This window comes from Seriola dumerili, unplaced genomic scaffold (assembly GCF_002260705.1).
Source record: "Seriola dumerili isolate Sdu_G_001 unplaced genomic scaffold, Sdu_1.0 BDQW01000331.1, whole genome shotgun sequence".
NCBI classification, from domain to species: Eukaryota; Metazoa; Chordata; class Actinopteri; order Carangiformes; family Carangidae; genus Seriola; species Seriola dumerili.
Genome location: NW_019174586.1, coordinates 1545325 through 1563503, shown reverse-complemented (window position 1 = coordinate 1563503; position 18179 = coordinate 1545325). Strand labels below are relative to the sequence as shown.

Here is an 18179-nt window from a genome sequence, read left to right as displayed (position 1 = left end):
AATTTGATGTTGGAGAAAACACATTCGTCAGGATGTAATGAAGTTATGATTGAATTCCACTCATTTGAGTGATGACGGCTTTCACAATAAATAATTTCGCATTGTTGTCTCCTTCCACCACGGCTTCTCTAAACAGTACTCTTATCATACTGCATATGTTTACACACATGGGCGTTCATGAAATATTTGAGAGCTCAATTGTTTACATTCAGAGCAAATGAGGCTCTCCATTAATAGTTGCTGTCAAGCGGCACGACTGCAAGTGTGTGTCTGACTGTGTGTGCTCAAGCACCAATGCTCAGGGCTCAGTTAAGCTGCCTCCAAATCAGCTGAAGTCTGGATGCAAGGTGCAGTTGATGAAGACACCACCGCACCATATTGACTCACACTGACTCAGATATGAAAACAGTTTTTCTCTACCTCCCAGTCTTACCCCCCCCCCCCCCCCCCCCTCCCCCCCCCCCCCCCCCCCCCCATACACCATAGTTTGTGAACAAGTCTTGAAAGCAAACTATTTAGTCTTAACAGTGAACCCAACTGCTTTCATACCTCTCAATAAAAAATATGAAATGGTTCATTACAGCGATGAAATGGAGTGATGGAATACGCGAACTACTAACCTTTACGTGTCTGCTTGCTCAGTGGATGTCATCAAAGGTTAATTGTGTAAAACTGACGTTAATTTGCTCTCAAAGACATGGGAATGATGTGGGCTCATAACTAGTTAGGATGAATAGGTCAAGTTGAAAACTCTCCGTGAGGGAAAGTAGTACTAATTACAGCAGAACTTGAATGCCATGTAATTCTGTGCACTGACATTGTGTGTCTTTCTCTCTTCTTCTTCTTTTTTTTTTTCTCTCTCTGTCTCTCCTCTCTCTTGTGACAGAATTGCTGCTGTAAAAGTGAGGCTCCCATCCACCCTTGAGTATGGACTTAGCAAGTCAGGCTCATGTGCTGGTGGTCTTGCTCACCGGTGTGGTCTTGCTATGCTGGGCCCAGGAGAGGGACTATACAGTGAAGGAGGAGCAGCCAGAGAACGTCCGCATCGGCAACCTGCGGAAGGACCTGGACCTCAACCTAGACCCCAACATCAGGCTTTCCTCGCCGCTGCAGTTCAAGCCTGTGTATAAGACAGGCGACGTGCCTTTGGTGAGAGTGGAGGCCAACACGGGGGAGATCTTTACCACCAATCACAGAATCGACCGGGAGAAGCTGTGCTCAGGGGTCTTCGCTGAGAAACGTTGCTACTATGAGATCGAGGTGGCCGTGCTGCCTGACGAGATCTTCCGACTGGTCAAGATCCGCTTCCTGATCGAGGACGTGAATGACAACGCCCCTCTTTTCCAGTCCACTGTAATAAACATCTCCATCCCGGAGAACACGGCAATCAACACCCGATACCCGGTGCCCTCAGCATTTGACCCTGATGTAGGGATCAATGGGATCCAACATTATGAACTGGTCAAGGTGAGGATCACTCCTGTTTCATCTCTATCATGTATCAAATGAAATGCTTAGGTACTTTTCTTATTTTTTAAGAGTAGCCTCACTTGTCTTGATTTTAATACAATTAATTTTATTCAGGCCATTTCCCAAGTGCCTCTCTACAGTGCCTTTAATAAGGTAGCAAGTTCATTGGAAAAACTGCTGTTTTCAGTGTTCTCATACAAGAAAACTGCAACTACTTGGAGGAACATTCACAATCACCATTGCAAAAGTGTGTGGTTGGAACCACAGTGTTTGAGCTCTTGTTCAAAGTGGATTGGTTTGTCATTAACAGCGACTTTTCAATAGATAAGCCCTATAAAAATACATAAAAACGCATTTTTCTAAATCACTCTGACACAAACACTTTTGTCAGCCCATCTTTGAATGTCCATTTATTTCCTTAATGAATGTTGATGTGGTTTATCTAACATCAGGCCTGCTGCTGTCTCTGACTACATGCCAATAATAACTCCCATATATCCCTGTTTTTGTCAGCTGTCATTAAATAATAAATAACTAGAAACATCCAAATATCTGAAGCTGAATTTCTAAGTAGAGATTCCTAAAGACTCACTCCACTGAAACTGAAGTTGATAAGAGGCTATTACTCTACGTCTGCAATCCCATGTCTAAACTAAAAGCCATCTTGTACAAATTAATTGAGTTGAATAGTGAATGAGTGAAAGATTTTGATCGTGAAAGATATGGGCCTGAAGCCTTTTGTGATACTGGAACAAGCCTCGTCTTTTTTTTATGGACTTAATAGAATAAATAGCTTTAAAGAATAAATAGGCTTTGTGGGAATCCACGTACAGAACAATACAAAACAAACCAAAGGCTGTTGTAGCTATCTGCCAATCAATTACAATTGTATCAAACATAACTAAACCAATGGATGTCTGTAACGCAAGCAGAATTTTAGTCAGTGCACATATTATTGATGAAGCTCCAGCACATTGCTATGCCTGCAGCATCCCACCTGTCTACATCAGGTCTGAATAGTTAACGGTTTTTAATCACTGAGGTCTTACGTTATTTTCATTTGCCAGTTTTTCCACCCCATGTGTTTTTCATGTAATTTGGTCTAGATTCTGCATTAAAGCCTCCTCTGTGAACCTGCTCTCATGCTATAGTACTGTAGTACACCCATATAGGAAATTAATTTTGACTCTGCTTTGAAAATATGACCTACTTTTTTTTCATAAAGTGGAATATGTCATGAAGCCTACAGTGTTTTATACCAGCCATTAATATTTTCATATGCTTTATTTCATTATGAAGAACGCCGTAAAGAAGGGCAAGTTTTCACCATGTGCAGTAATATTGGAGAACACGCAGTAGAAAGTGCAGACACAGCGTATACTGCATGTCCAATTTCCAGCAACAGGTTACATGTGCTGAACATAGTAGATTAAAGCAAGTGAGAAGAAATGCACTGTATTATGCTAATAGGTGCCTCATGCAGAACAGGGAGAAGCTTTTCTTCATCATCTAATTGATTCACTATTAAACTGCAGTGCAATATTCTCTGTTGCCTAATGGAGTCGGCCCTAAATCCAGAAATGTAGGATAATATCATACAGTCTTCGTTTATAGTCTGCACAACACTCTACGCTTTGTGGATAGACGAATATCGGAGATGACATGAGCCCTTACAAATGAACTGTAATTAAAGAGGGAGATGCAAGCACTCTGGAGGAAAACCTAAACAAAATAAAGAAAGAAAGGTTACTGGAATTGAGAGCACGGTGCAAGACAGAAATGACAAGTCCATCTTGGCTTCTCGGATGACGTTAACATTGGGTTGGAATGAACAGAATCGTTGCTGTCCGTGTCTGCCTTGAATACCAATTTGCATTTTTAAAGAGTCTCCCCACTGCCAAGGCCTCTCCAGCGCAATGTCCTGAATTGTTCATGCCTGGAAAATCACCAGCCAAATGTTCTGCTCATTATGGTGATCATCTGCAATCATTTTCTTTGCCCTTTTCACAATATAAAGCTTTCTAAAATCCTTGCCTAGGCTGTGGTTGTATTATCTTTTGCAGGAAATTCCTCTTAGAGCATCCTTGGCAATGCATCCCTGATTCACTTCTTCTCATTATATTCTCATTGTACTCGAGATTAATTTCCTTGTGTTCCAGGTTCCATACAAGTAAAACAGGGAGAAGCATTAAAAGAGCCAGCAACATTTTCAACCTTTGGTATCTTTTATTTCCGAGGTGCAGTAGAAAGCCAAGGGGTTTAGTGGGGAGGGAATGTGCAAGCATTTCCTAGAATAGCTCTTGGCCGCTAAGCCACCCTTAGACTATCTTTGTATGGTCCTGTGAGATTTGTCTCAGAAGCTCCCTCAGAATGATAGTTTGCCCAGTTTTCTTGTGTTGTACGGGGCACGGTGCTGAAATTGCTACCATTGTGTAGCACAGTGAGCCACACTCAATGGTCTGCCACTCCACATGTAGCCATGCCTGAGTTGTCAACATACAGACCAAATAAAAGAAACATGGTAGCCTTTTCTTTTTTTCTTACAACTTTGTCCTTTTCTAACACTTAGGGGGACAACAGGTAATTTCATCCTACACAGTGCTCCTGCACCACACATAATGGCTGGCAATTACAGTTTGAGTGAAATTCTGCCATCAGTGTTGTGCAGTGGCGTGTTACGTCACCTGAACTGCAGAGAAGGCGTCCTAAGAAATGGTCAAGGTCAGAGAAAGCAATCACATGCATGGGTGGAGGAGGATCTCCCGTGAAAGCAGATCTGATCATGTTACATATTCACAGGATAACACTCAGAGGCTAACACGGAAACATGCGTAGGACTAAAGGAGAGTCCATTGGTGGTTTCGCTTTGGATCTTCATTGTTCACAAATACTGGCAACCTTTCTTATTCCAGTGATGTATGAGTTTGCAGCATCACACACTACATTAATCCAAGATGCATCTGTGTGAGCATCTTCAGACACATTTGAAGTGGGCGTCTTGTCCAAGTCATTTCGTGTAGATCAATGTTCTGCTGCTGGCTGGGCTATTCCTCACTGATAAACTACATGATGAAGTGGATGTCTGCATTTTGGTTGGGCAATCTGGAGGACTGTTGAACTTAACCTTTTGCCACCTTCCGAGGTTTTTCCTCTGGTATTTTGCAATCAACTTGGTTGCTACGTGTCTATCTGAAATATACCTAAAATTCTTGAGTGGATGGAGTGGTCTTTTTGCTGGTACTTCAAGTCTGAGTTTGAATAATTTTGCTCCCTAAACTGATTCTAACTTTGCATTTTGAGGATGCAAAATTTATTCAAGATCCATTCCCAAGTAGCAAGAGAAATTTGATTAATGCATTGCATGCTGCCTATAGGCAGTGAATAGGATTTCTGGGCAGAGAGCTCCCTGTCAAGCATTTCCAGTTTTCATTAGCATCCGATTTTGACACATTATCCTCTTCTAGTGGTTGACAAAAAAAAAAAAAAAAAAAAAAAAAAAAAACGACAAACAATTCCCAGCTTCTTTTGTCTTAATTATATGCATGAGATCATGGCCAGGGGCAAAGGGGAATGAGGGATGGAGAGAAAAAATGTGGGAGGAATGAGAGAGAGAGAGACAGAGAGAGTGAGTTTCTATCAGCATTATAAAGAGGTGCTATAGCTTGTGATGAATAGCCCTCCCCAGTTAGCCCTATCCATGGGCATCACTGTAACTATAGTCCTCCTGACATATTCACAGCCCAATCTAAGTCTCCTCTGAGTTTTAATAAGGTCATCAACTTGACTGAAAGATGCATCCACTGATAATCTGAGGCACTGTCTGCAGAACGGGGTTCACAGTCATCCATCCCTCATCATCAGCCACCTCTGCTTCTGTCAGTGTCCCTCAGTCATTTTCATTTAAATTAGCAAGCTCTGATTAGATTTTGTACCGTACTCGTTCCACATATATAGTACCCTGTTCCCTCTCTGATGACTGAGGGTACCTGTGACCCTGTAATGTGGGAATGAATGGTGAGTCATCATAGTTCAAGAAGACATTTACCTGTACAGTATATGTGTGGTGGAGGAGTGAGGCATGGTATTATTTGCACATTTAGCTGTTTAGAGAACTTTGTCCTTCTCACTCAGCCTTAGGGTCTCCAGTGAGTGATTCATGCTAGTATTTGGCCTTTTCTTAGCCTGCCCTAGATCTTATCACAATCCACCAGACTCATTCTGCATTCAGGAGGATGCACAGCCTGAGAGATAGCTCTCTTCAACTTATTGAAATGCGCTGAGCGTTGTCTTGTCAGTTGTAAAATTGTGTGAAACCAAGACAAAAGCATAGAGGAAATGCTAGCTCATAAATCATCGTGCAGCATTCCCTTTGACACATCCCTAACTCAACATCCAACTATTAACATCAGGCTTTGCCAAATATCAGTGTGCAGATATTCAGCTACTGTGCGGAATCTGTGAACTATTCAAACAACTGAGGATTGTGGAGCTCTGTGCGGATGGAGTAGTGCTTAGCAAAAGATCCCCCAGAATAGTGTCTTGGACCTTTCAGTCATGACAGAAATAGTTCAGCAATGTGCATAAAGATTCAGCACGGTTCATCCATAAGGCATTTTTCCTCTACATTTCCACACATACTTTTTTATGCCATGTCTGCTTACCCCTATATGACTTCTGCTTGCCAGAAGGATCACAAAATAAGGTCTGAAAGATCATTGCTGCAGTGTTGGCTGTTTTAAGTAGTTCTGTCAATCACTTGACATGTTGACAACATTCCCTCAGCAAGCAATTTTTCAGAGTACACAATAATTTACATGCTGCAGCTGCACGTTTTCTTGATTCGACTACAACACTGCGTTGGCACAAGAACGGGTCTAGATTCTGAAACCTACTGAGGACTCTTGTGCTCACAATTTGGTTGAAATGTTCCTCCCTTGAAGGGGGAGAATGTATATATCTTAATCTCATTTGATAGCTGTGCCTAGACAGAGTAATCTCTTCCAACATTATGTGCAGCATGAAGCTTATCTCTTTAAGTAGGATGCTTTTTCTTGTTTTACCATGAAACTGCTTCTGACTGAAAGAGCTTCAAAGGGCTTCTTTGTTTCATAATGTGCATGCAGCTCATTCATGGGCTTGATCTTCTTTTTTTCCTCCCCCTACTCTCTACTTCTCTCCTTTTCTGCCACTTGTCTCCCTCTTTCTCTCTCTTTCTCTCTCTCTCCCTCTCTATCTGTCTCTCCCTCTTCCTTAATTTCCTTCCTCTTATAATTTGAAAACGTGTGCGGATCCATACCATACTGCATCTGACACTGTAAATATTAGTGCTAGTTTTTTGGGGGTGGAAGGCAATTACTCGTAACAGCCAGTGCCAGTTCCTCTGGTTTCTCGTGGGGATTACTTATGCATTTGTTTTCATTTTCCTCCGGCTTTACTTTTGCCTAGATTTAGCCCTTCTTGAGCAAAAACCACTCTAATAGGCAGGATTTTTCACTCTCCTCCTCTTAATCTGTGGTGATCTGGTCTTGTAGTGTATATAAATGGGAGCTTATTGGTGTGTCTCCTTTTCCAGCTGTCTCTCTCTCCTGTAATGTCGTCGAAACGTTACGAGGCTGCTGGCGCTATTCTAACTTGTCACAAGATAGGAAGGTGGAGTGAAATCTTATTTTAGTGAAGGCAGAAGAAAACTGACGAGGAGCCAAATGAATCCCCTCAAGCTGTAGTTGTACATGCAATATACAATATGCACAATATACACTTATTAGTCACATTTATAAAAAGGATCACTTAACTGGAATTTGCAGTCTTTTTAGGGCGTGTATTGTGCAGTGTATGTAAGAAGTGACTGAAACTTTGAAACAAGCTGATGATTAGCATGTTTGAAAGTGCTTTTGATTTACGGGTACCCAACTGAGATGAGCTGAGCAGAGCCAAGAACCAGCTGCCTTGTTTAAGAATGTACCGGGCTGTTTAATTTGCTCTTGACATTCATCACTGCCTAAAAGCCTGATCCTAAGAAAGACTACAAATGAACCTGAGTAGCCTGAGGAAATATCTCGACAGGCTGTTTGGCTTTCTAAGACAACTGAAAAATCTACACTCTAAGAACAAAAACATGACCAAGACCACAGAATCTAGTACCATATCACTGCACCTTTCTTTGTTATTACCTAAGTGAAAATGTGATATTCCTACTTATGAAATTAATATGTCTGTCAAGTCTGTTTATAAAGAGAGGGCTTTTCTATTTGCCCAATTTATGAAACTCTCTCTCCTGAGACTCTGAGTATATGAGGAAAAACAACTCTTTCATAGTTTATGTAATAATCATAAGTTTTTGGAGAAAACGGATTCAAACTAACTGGAAATATGTTTTGTCTTTGCAGAGTGTCAGCGAGTTTGGCTTAGACATCATTGAGACTCCCGAAGGTGACAAGTGGCCACAGCTTATCGTTCAGCAGAACCTGGATCGCGAGCAGAAGGACACCTTCGTCATGAAGATAAAGGTGGAAGATGGTGGCAACCCTCCCAAGTCCAGCACTGCCATTCTGCAAGTCACCATCTCTGATGTCAATGACAATCGTCCCATCTTCAAGGACAGTGAGCTGGAGGTCACCGTGCCAGAGAACGCCCCCATGGGGACATCGGTTGCTCAGCTTCACGCCACGGACGCCGACCTGGGATCCAACGCACAGATCCACTTTGCCTTCAGCAACCAGATCTCTGCCTCGACCAAACGTCACTTTGCCATTGACAGCTCTACAGGAATGATCACTGTGAAGCAGCCACTGGACAGGGAAGTAACACCTGTTCATAAACTCATCGTCCTGGCCAGCGACGGCAGCTCCACCCCTTCCAGAGCAACAGTGATTGTTAATGTAACAGACGTTAATGACAATGTTCCCTCCATAGACACTCGCTACATTATCAACCTGGTTAATGGGACTGTTCTGCTGTCTGAGAATGCGCCCCTCAACACCAAAATAGCCCTAATTACTGTTACTGACAAGGATGCAGATCTTTATGGCAAAGTAGCTTGCTACACTGACCATGATGTTCCTTTCCGGTTGAAGCCTGTCTTTAATGATCAGTTCTTACTAGAGACAGCCGCCCCCCTAGATTATGAGACGACTCGAGAATATGCAATTAAGATAGTGGCCTCGGATAGGGGGACGCCTCCTTTGAACACTTCAGCTATGGTTTTAATTAAAATCAAGGATGAGAACGACAATGCACCCATCTTCCCCCAGCCGGAAATCCAACTTTCCATACCGGAGAACAATGACCCCTCTACACAGTTAATAAAAATCAGTGCCACTGACGCAGACAGCGGACATAATGCTGAGATTATTTATACTCTTGGCCCTGATGCACCTGATGGGTTTAACATAGACAGACGGTCAGGAATCCTCTCTGTTGGCAAACGACTGGACAGAGAGAAGCAGGAGAGGTACTCATTCACTGTCATAGCGAGGGACAACGGCTCCACATCCCTACAGAGCAATGTCACCGTCAGGCTAATCGTCCAGGACCTTAATGACAACAGCCCAGCTTTCACACACCCTGAGTACAACTTCTATGTGCCTGAGAACCTGCCTCTCTACGGAACTGTGGGCTTAATCACAGTGACGGACGCAGATGCGGGAGATAATGCTGTTATAACGCTGTCCATTTTGAACGGGAAAGATAATTTCATCATTGACCCTCAAACTGGGGTGATCAAACCCAATATCACATTTGATAGGGAGCAGCAAAGCTCCTACACATTTATGGTCAAGGCAGTCGACGGAGGGCAACCCCCAAGCTCCTCCTATGCCAAGGTCACTATCAATGTAGTCGACGTAAATGACAATCGCCCCGTGTTCGTCATCCCCTCCTCCAATTACTCATATGACCTAGTGCGAACCACCACCACCCCTGGCGCTGTGGTCACCAGAGTGTTTGCCATTGACAATGACACAGGTATGAATGCTGAGCTGCAGTACAGTATAATCAGCAGCATCATCATCACATCTAGGGTCTCCCCTCGAGGTCTCTTTTCCATCGACAAAACAACGGGTAACATAACCCTGCAGGAGAAGATAGTGGCAGCTGATCAGGGGCTGCATAGGCTTGTAGTAAAGGTCAAAGATCTAGGCCAGCCTGAGTCATTACATGCTATAGCACTGATTCACTTGTTTGTCAATGACACTGTGTCAAATGCTACTTTTATCCAAGAGCAGCTGCGAAAAAGCATGGAGACACCCCTGGACCGTAACATAGGGGACAGTGAGGTAACACCTCAAGCCAACGGATATGTGATTGTTGTCATAGCTATCATAGCAGGGACCATGACTGTCATCTTGGTGATATTTGTGACCGCCTTGGTGCGCTGCCGGCAGACACCCAGACACAAAGTGGTGCAAAAGGGCAAGCAGAGTGGCGAGTGGGTGTCACCCAACCAAGAGAACCGTCAGATCAAGAAAAAGAAGAAGAGGAAGAAGCGATCCCCCAAGAGCCTCCTCCTGAACTTTGTGACCATAGATGAATCTAAGCCTGACGACCCCACCCATGAGCATGTTAATGGCACACTGGATCTCCCTGTGGAGCTAGAGGAGCAAACCATGGGGAAGTACAACTGGGCCACCACGCCCACCACCTTCAAACCCGATAGCCCAGACTTAGCCAAGCATTACAAGTCCGCGTCCCCTCAACCTACATTTCAAATCAAACCGGAGACCCCAGTGGCCCCAAAGAAACACCATGTGATCCAGGAGCTCCCCTTGGACAACACGTTCGTGGTGGGCTGTGACTCACTCTCCAAGTGCTCATCGACTAGCTCCGACCCATACAGTGTCTCAGAGTGCAGCTGTCAGGGGGGATTCAAGACTGCAGGGCAAATCACCACCCGACAGGTAATTCATGACTTCCTTTTTAAACCCACCCACACTAGTCCCCACTCACACTCCCTTTGCTGTCCCATGGTAGGTGATGTGAAAGGGGGAGGGTGGCAGCATGGAGCCAGGGGATTTTCCCACACAGAACATGACCATGTCTACATGAATGTCATTTGCACTTAAGACTTGAAAAGGAAATGAAAAAATGACAGAGAGGAAACATAATTTGTCGCAATTAATGCAGCAAAATCTTTCACTGTACTGATTGTTATTAATTCATGTATTCATCCTCCTTCATAAGCAACCATAATTGCATAATCATTTACAAAATTACATGTGCAGGTTAATTTCATATTCAAAAGCTTGAGTAGTGGCAGCAGTGAAATTATGATGGCTAGCTATATTAAACTTCAGCGTGAGTGGTTGGTGGCAATGTAGCCTGATTTAGAAGAGCCTGGGATAGGCGGCGATGATTGAACTCTCTACTGATGCGTTTGAGGTCAAGGGCGAATGAAGCTGTGTGCTAATATATTTGATCGACACATTCAAACAAGCCATGAAAATAAGTAAATATGGCAGCCAGAGTGACAAGGGCTACTTACTTTATCAGGTATTCATTTTGGCAAAAAGTGTACAGGTAATAGCACAAAACAAAAAAAAGTGCTTTTGACATGTAAAAACAGCTTGATAAATAATCCCACTTTTTGTGGCTTCTGTCCTGAAAATATTAAGTGCTGCCTCAACTGTGCCAGTGAGGCTTTGTGGGAGAGAAGCTCATTTGAATGCCAAGGTACAGCAAAGGGCTTATGATTCCCTAAGAGATATGTGCCAAATGCGAAGTGCCCCAATAAATAAAAGCTGGCGAGGGAAATAAATGTAAATCAGAGGTAAGGAGAGGTGGCCTTGCTCAGTGCTGACAGCCAGAGCTGAGCGCCGTGGGGAAGACTGAGTACTGCTTTGGGCGGGGGAGGGGGTCACAGGGATCAAGGTGATGCAGAGTCTTGAGACCAATATACTTAAACACCAAGGGAGCAGTAGTCCATAAAAAAGCCTGCCAGGCCGACGTTGCATTTAGCCCATAAATGCTCCACTTTAATGACCCCAATTATTGTAATAAACGACATACGTAGATACACATCCTTTACATTCTTCAAATTAGCTCACATACGAGAGGATGCAATGACATCACAACAAGAGATTGCATCTGTGATCTGTTGTAGTTTGTGTTAGAGAGGACAGAAGAACACAATCATTGTATCGCTAGTGCATGACAGAGTACATACATGTTGATATTTAATCTGCTATCACCAGCACAGTGGAATGAATCAAGGCTGACTAGTTTACTCATAGTGAGATGTGTGTTGCCATAGTTTTCACCCAGTGTCAAACATCCCGTTGATTTTGCTGGCTTTTGCAACAAATTCCTTTTCATTTATTTATTTATATATTTATTTATTTTTATTTTGTTTCTTTTACGATTTTTGGGGGCTTTTGGTTGTTGCTTGGTGTCAGTGGCTTTCATTTGTGTTACTGTTTTGATCATAATTATCACAACTGCCATTCATCCAATTCTGGGTCAGTTTCATGATATTGCATCAATAATTGATTTTGTTTGATGAGGTGCTTGCTTTTGTTTGCGTCTAGCCTCATATTGCAGACAGTTTTCAGATCTTTGGCTCATTTCTGGCTTTTTTTGCTCCCAATACGCTTCTGTGTGACATCGAGCAAGCGTTAAAATTCCCCGTGGCATAGTTTTGGTAAATGACTGTTGATCCCATGAAGTATTGTGCTTCGGATAATTTATGAAGACACCCACACAGCGTTGATAGTCATTCCCTTCATCCACCTTTTATTTGAAACCCTGGTTAAAAGCTATGCTCTGCCATAGTACATTATACATAAGCCTACTACATGCCCTTGGTACCAAAGATTTAATTCATAATGTGTTTATACGACACTCTGACGAGTTGTCAGAATGATTTTCCCCTCTTACTGGTGGCGTCTGCTCTGAAATATGCAGAAATATTCAGTCTGTGTTCTACAATTCTGAATTATTATCTGTCATGAATTTCATGTATCAAGGATTTAAATTGATTTTCACTTATGCTGCTGATCAGAGTGGAGTATTTTTGTGCGAATAATTTAAAATCAATGAATACATGATTAGCAAACATCCTCCCAAATCATATGTTTCGCTATATCAGAGGATATGTGTGTATCTGATTATTTTCTAGGTACAGTTGGTCTTTGCTCTGAGAGAGGTCAGGATTAACACGGTCATACACACTCTCAGCATTTGAATATTATCAAGAAAGAAAATTGCCCTCATTGGTTCTACTCACCAACCATATCTTCAGTGATGTTAAGCTGATAATACACCAAAATTTTCTGTCCCCTTGAGCAATTGACAAGTGATGCCTCCCACTTTAGACATTAGATTTCCCACTAGTTTTAAGTGTGCTTATTTAAAGCCTGTGTCGTGGAAAAAAAAAAAGTAGCATGAAGCTCTGCCTGATGAGAGTTGGTGGCTGCAAAGGTTAATTAAATGCACTAAAGGGTTAATCACTCATAATACAGTATGATTAAAATCACTGTAATTAGGTTTCGAATGAGGCTGATAAGAAAGGAGAAAAAAGGCAGCCATCCTTAAAGATTATCAGTGATGCCACGTACTATCCATTGGGTGAGTCACATACTCAGGATCTGACGTGGTGATGACAATAGTTGACCAGCAGTCCTGTTTGTTGAGATTCGTTTATAATCTCCTCTCTGCTTGATTTCATCTTTATGCTTCTTTAAAGAAAATCTATTTTCAAAGTCTAAGGAAGAACACTTATAAACAGCACTTCTTAAAAAAAAAAAAAAAAAAAAAAGTGTTGTTGCTTTTATCAGAGGAGGTGACAAGAGAATATTTGAACACTCTAGAATTTGTAGAGATCAATTTCAAGTGTTCCTGTTAAAACAAAAGCTGCATTCGGTCTGTCAGTACCAGCTATTCGGTCTCTCCTGAGCCTGGACCTAATACCAGAAGTCCAAAAGCAAAGATCATAGGCAGGTTGTCGTGTTTTCCTTTTTGATTCATCAAAGTGACAGACAGCGCTTTAGTGCCTTTACAGTGATCTCTCGCTGCCCCGCACCCTCCCACACGAGTAAGGCAGCTGAAAATAAAACAAAGACAAAAAACCTACCCATGGAATAACAAGAAGAGATGATTATGGTTGAAGGTCACCAAAATGTTTTCAGGGGACTTTACAGATGTAGCCGATAAAGAGTAAAGCTTGTAAAAATACTTCAGAGACTACAGATTTGTGCCACCATATGGCTTCATTATACAGCGAGAGCTGTACTTGCAAATGCAAACCTCCTCCCTCTCCTCCCTTCTCTCCTCAGTTTTTACGCATCTCATCATTTTCTTTTAACCCCTACCCCATGATATTAGAGGTCAGTGTGCCTCCAGTGATGAGGAGCTCTTGTGAGAGTATGTGCTTTAGCAGAGGCAGATCAAACAAGGATCACCCTGCTTGAGTGATCTCAGACATCACCATGAATATGCAAGGAGTAAAAAGGCTAATACATTCTTTTGTTTGGCCCATAATTCTGGGGCCACGGAGCACAAAGGGTCGCTGCTTAACAAAACTAACCTCCTATGACTTAGTATTGGAGAAACTGCTGTTAGTGTCTTTGTAGTATCACATATGCATGCATTACAGTTCGATTAAATAACCTTTAGACCATAAGTGTTGTTTTTCCTTATTTATAAGGCAATTTAAGGTATTATCTTCATAAAAAAGATCATAATGTGATTGCGTTGGATAACGAGGGCAGCTGTGAACAAAATTTTTGCATATTGTCATTTATTTGTGTGGGTGAAGGAATGGGCCTTTCACACTAGCCACCCATGGTCTGATGATAAAGCGCTTGTGCTGACTCATAGTGGGTGCATAGCCAGGGGTAGAAGCCATGATGTTAAAAGGCTAACTAGGGTTGTTAATCAAGTCTGATGCTAGTCTTAAATCCTAGCAACTGATTATGGTTTTCTTTTTTATTTTATTCTCATTGTGTTGTTTTAGTTCTTTTTGGTTTTGTTTGTCTTTTTTCTTTGAATTTTATTTCTGTTGCGTCATTGCATCTGTAATCACTGTGCCTTGCTAATGTGAGCACTGTTAGGTCAGCTTCTTTCTGATTCAGACACTGGCAGATGTGTTGCTAACTTCCTGAGGAACAGCAAAATGTCATATTCTGTACATATCAGAGGACCCACTGGCAAGGGTCCGAAAGAAAGAGTGGGCCTAAATTGATCCAAATGGCTTTTTGAGGGGAAATGAAGAGTGCTGCACTAGTGTGGTGGGAGACAAAAAGACAAATCGGGAGTGATAATTGGATAAGATTGCATGCTCTGATAAGTACAGGAAAAATGCACAAACTTATGACACCTGTAGCATTCTTCAAGGAAACCTGACAAGATAATGACTTGATTGCCAGCCGTGCCTTGAAGAATGCTTTTTTTTTTTATCTTTCTACACTCTCTTCAGAGATTTTTTTATTCAGTGTTCAGCGTAGCCTCACACTGATAAGGCTACAGCTTAGGCTGCTCAGAGCTCGATGATATTGTAACTACAATCTCCCTATATCTGTCTGTCTCTCTATATTTCAGGAGACGGCACTGAAACCACCACACTATGGCACACTCTGTGGCACAGGTACAGCTCGCTCCCACAGGATTAAAATCAATCTCTAGCTCCCACTACCTAAAGAGAGAAAAAGAGAGAAAAGAGAGAGAGAGAGAGAGGGCAGAGGGAGGAAAGAAGGAAGGCGAGAACTGAAGAGGTGAAACAAGTACTTTACTGTCTCTACAGCCTCAAACCCCACCTCTTCATACAATCCAGAGAAAAGATGAACTTGGAGGGGGGAAAAAAATCTCAGAAAAAGAGAGACGCTTCATGTTGCCTGCCTGAAACTTGACAAAGCTCCTCCTGTGAATCTGTTGGAAGTTTGAAATGCTTTGAGTCCTATGCTATTACTTACCTGTGTCAGTGAGGATGATACTGTATGCCCTGAACCCTCCTCGAAAAATGTCCCACTCCAGCACCCACTCTGTAAAATAGGTGTCAAATACAGTCAGTAGATCTGTAAAGTATGTTTATATGTATGTATGTATATCTATCACAGAGTTGATGGTGTTTATATTTATTGATTCCATTTCTTTGCCTTGTTTTCAAAACTGCCTGGTGGCCAATTTATTTTCTTACTTTCTGACTTTTGTATAATTTGACGTTGCTCTATCTGGGCTTGCTCATGGAACTAATGACTTCTAATGTATTTATGCTGCAAGGTCTACAACCCCGTAGGCTTACATTAGTATTGAGCCCACATCACAGTGTACCTTTTTCTGTCTACTTTCGCCTCTTTCTGTCCCACTTTTTGATGCCACTGATAGCATTGTTAGTGAAGAGTGTGGCTAATGTTACAGAAATATGCATGGCCCCCACAATACGACCACATTTGTAGAGCTTTACAACTGTGCTACTGATCACCATGCTGTTATTAGACTGGGAGGAATGGTAGGACAAGTTTAATACTTTGAGCTAAGCCACAATCACAAGGGACTAACTCCTGGGGTTATAATCAAAAGCTGTTTATGTAGGGCAGATTTGAAGAGCACTAAGCCTAACCTTTTGTGTGTCGCTTTCAATTCCTAAGTCGGAAGTGATTTAACCTGTGAGATCCATATTAAAACGACTCCAGATGGTAAAAAAAAAAAAAAAAAAAAAAAAAAAAAAAAATAGTAATAATCCTCAGACAGTCTTTAATATGACTTGGTGGGCTTAAGCAAAAATGACTTGACTTTGCGCACTTATTTACACTGACAAAAGAAATTTTCTGATGATAAAAACACGGAACACCAAAATGAAAAGGTAATCCAGGCTCCAGTTTGAAAACAGCAATAAGTGAGCATTTGACAGAAATTCCACTATGGTGCACTTACTACTTCGTAGGCCTTTTGTTCAGAGCATCATTTTGTCTCTGCTATTTCTACACCAATAGAATCATTATGGTACAGTATGTCCTGACTAGAATAATTTCTACAGTATACACCAGTAACTGGCTTGATGGGTTAGCAGCGTCGTTGTTCAATAGTCCTGTTAATTGGTAAGCTACTGACTGCTTTGATAGGTAAGGCCTAAAAGGCACCTACAGTACATACATATAACCATAGAATTAGAGTCATTAAAATGGACATAGCCTGTGTAGTCAGTTGGAAATGTACTGATGGACTGGACCAGGGCTGTTTCCCCTCTTTTGTGAGAGACTGTGTATACTTAAATGAAATTACTGCGCCGGCCAGAAGCCTTTTTGATTTTGCTCCAGTCTTAATATGCCATGGTTCCACAGACTATGTCTATTTTAAAGCTTTTAATTTTATGTGTGTCGCCTCTTTGTGAGACAGGTTGTTATTATTGAAGGAGGTATATTCATGTAATTATGGTATCAAATGTATTCAATACTGCGTAGGAGCCACAGTATGAAATATACATAGCATCCTAGCACTGTGTAATGATTAGATTTGCCTGATCTTTGGGGAAAAGAAAAAAAAAAACTCATACATGGGGGAGAGCTTTTGTCCTTGTAAGAGAGACAGACAACCTCACTTTTATTCAATGTGAAGTACAATATGCACCTTACATGATCTTTGTAATTGACTTTGATTTGCCAGTGTGGAGAAAACTGTAAATGTTTTGTTTATGTATGTGTGCGCTTCTGAAATTTATTAAAGTCTTTTGCATTGTATTGCATATTTTGACGACTCTTCTTATTCATTGTTTTGAGCTTTCAACTTTAGTCTGCATCACTCAGTCCGCTCAGTTTTCTGCACTTGGTGAGAACAGTGAGACTAAAATGAGGCAAAAACACATGTTGTAGAATAATAATTTGTTTTTCTCATATACAGATAGCCAGGAGCATATAGTATGGGTCAAAAAGGCTGTGGCCTCCAGAAGTGTGTGTGGCTGTGTTGGTTTGGACACCATTAATTGGCTCATTTCAGCCATAGAAAAACTGCCCATACCTCCTTCTCTTCTACATTTTGCAACAATATAGCACTTGACTGGGAGAAATAAATGAAGAAATGGTGTAGATGTACATTGCTCATTAGGAACAGATTACAGATAAAAAGTTATGGAAATTTGGTGGGAGCACATCCTTTGAAGTGCACAGACAGAAAACAGCAGAACGGAAGCTTTTTTTGGAACAACACAACTTTTCTTTTTTTCTTTTTTTTCTCCTCCATGAGAGCTGATAATGATCATTTGATAACGATAACCCTGCTATTATGATGTACAGTAGTGCACAAACACAGGGTGTTACACATCTGAGAGGAAGATTGATGCTAGAAGGTACAATAACCGTCGCTCTAACATTGTCTTATTCAGTGTTTTTGTGGATTTGATCCAAAAATACAGACTTGAAAGGCATAAAACAAAGCCAGAGTAGAGACAACAGAAAATGTTTAATTGCTTATCAAAGTTACTTCATATTTTAAAACTGAGAGAGAGCTAATCAGTTCCCTCGGGGAAAGTGTCCTTGGTGATTTGAGAAAATAGTGCACGCTCAAGTAGAGCATTCTCGTATAGAGAGTGCATAAATGTCAGCTTTCTAATAATAGATAAATGTAAACCTGCTAAATGCCTCGTTCTTACTTAAAAACAGAGATCTGGAGTAGATCATAAGGTAGTTGTATCTCTTTGAGCTAGATAAATTATGGTTTGATTTTTCATGTTATGCATAATTAGGAAATGAAATGTTTTCAAATGAGCCATAAATAAATAAATAAAT

General features: G+C 41.5%; 1 protein-coding gene across 1 annotated transcript in view; it reads left to right on the top strand.

Moving 5' to 3' along the window:
* The first annotated feature begins 927 nt into the window (after nucleotides 1-927).
* LOC111232503 (protocadherin-11 X-linked-like) overlaps nucleotides 928-18179 on the top strand; it is a 114724-nt gene continuing 97472 nt past the window's right edge. Inside the window, exons 1-2 of the mRNA XM_022760061.1 lie at nucleotides 928-1467; nucleotides 7857-10364. Coding sequence (XP_022615782.1) covers nucleotides 928-1467; nucleotides 7857-10364 — 3048 coding nt within the window. The remainder of the gene's footprint in view (nucleotides 1468-7856; nucleotides 10365-18179) is intronic.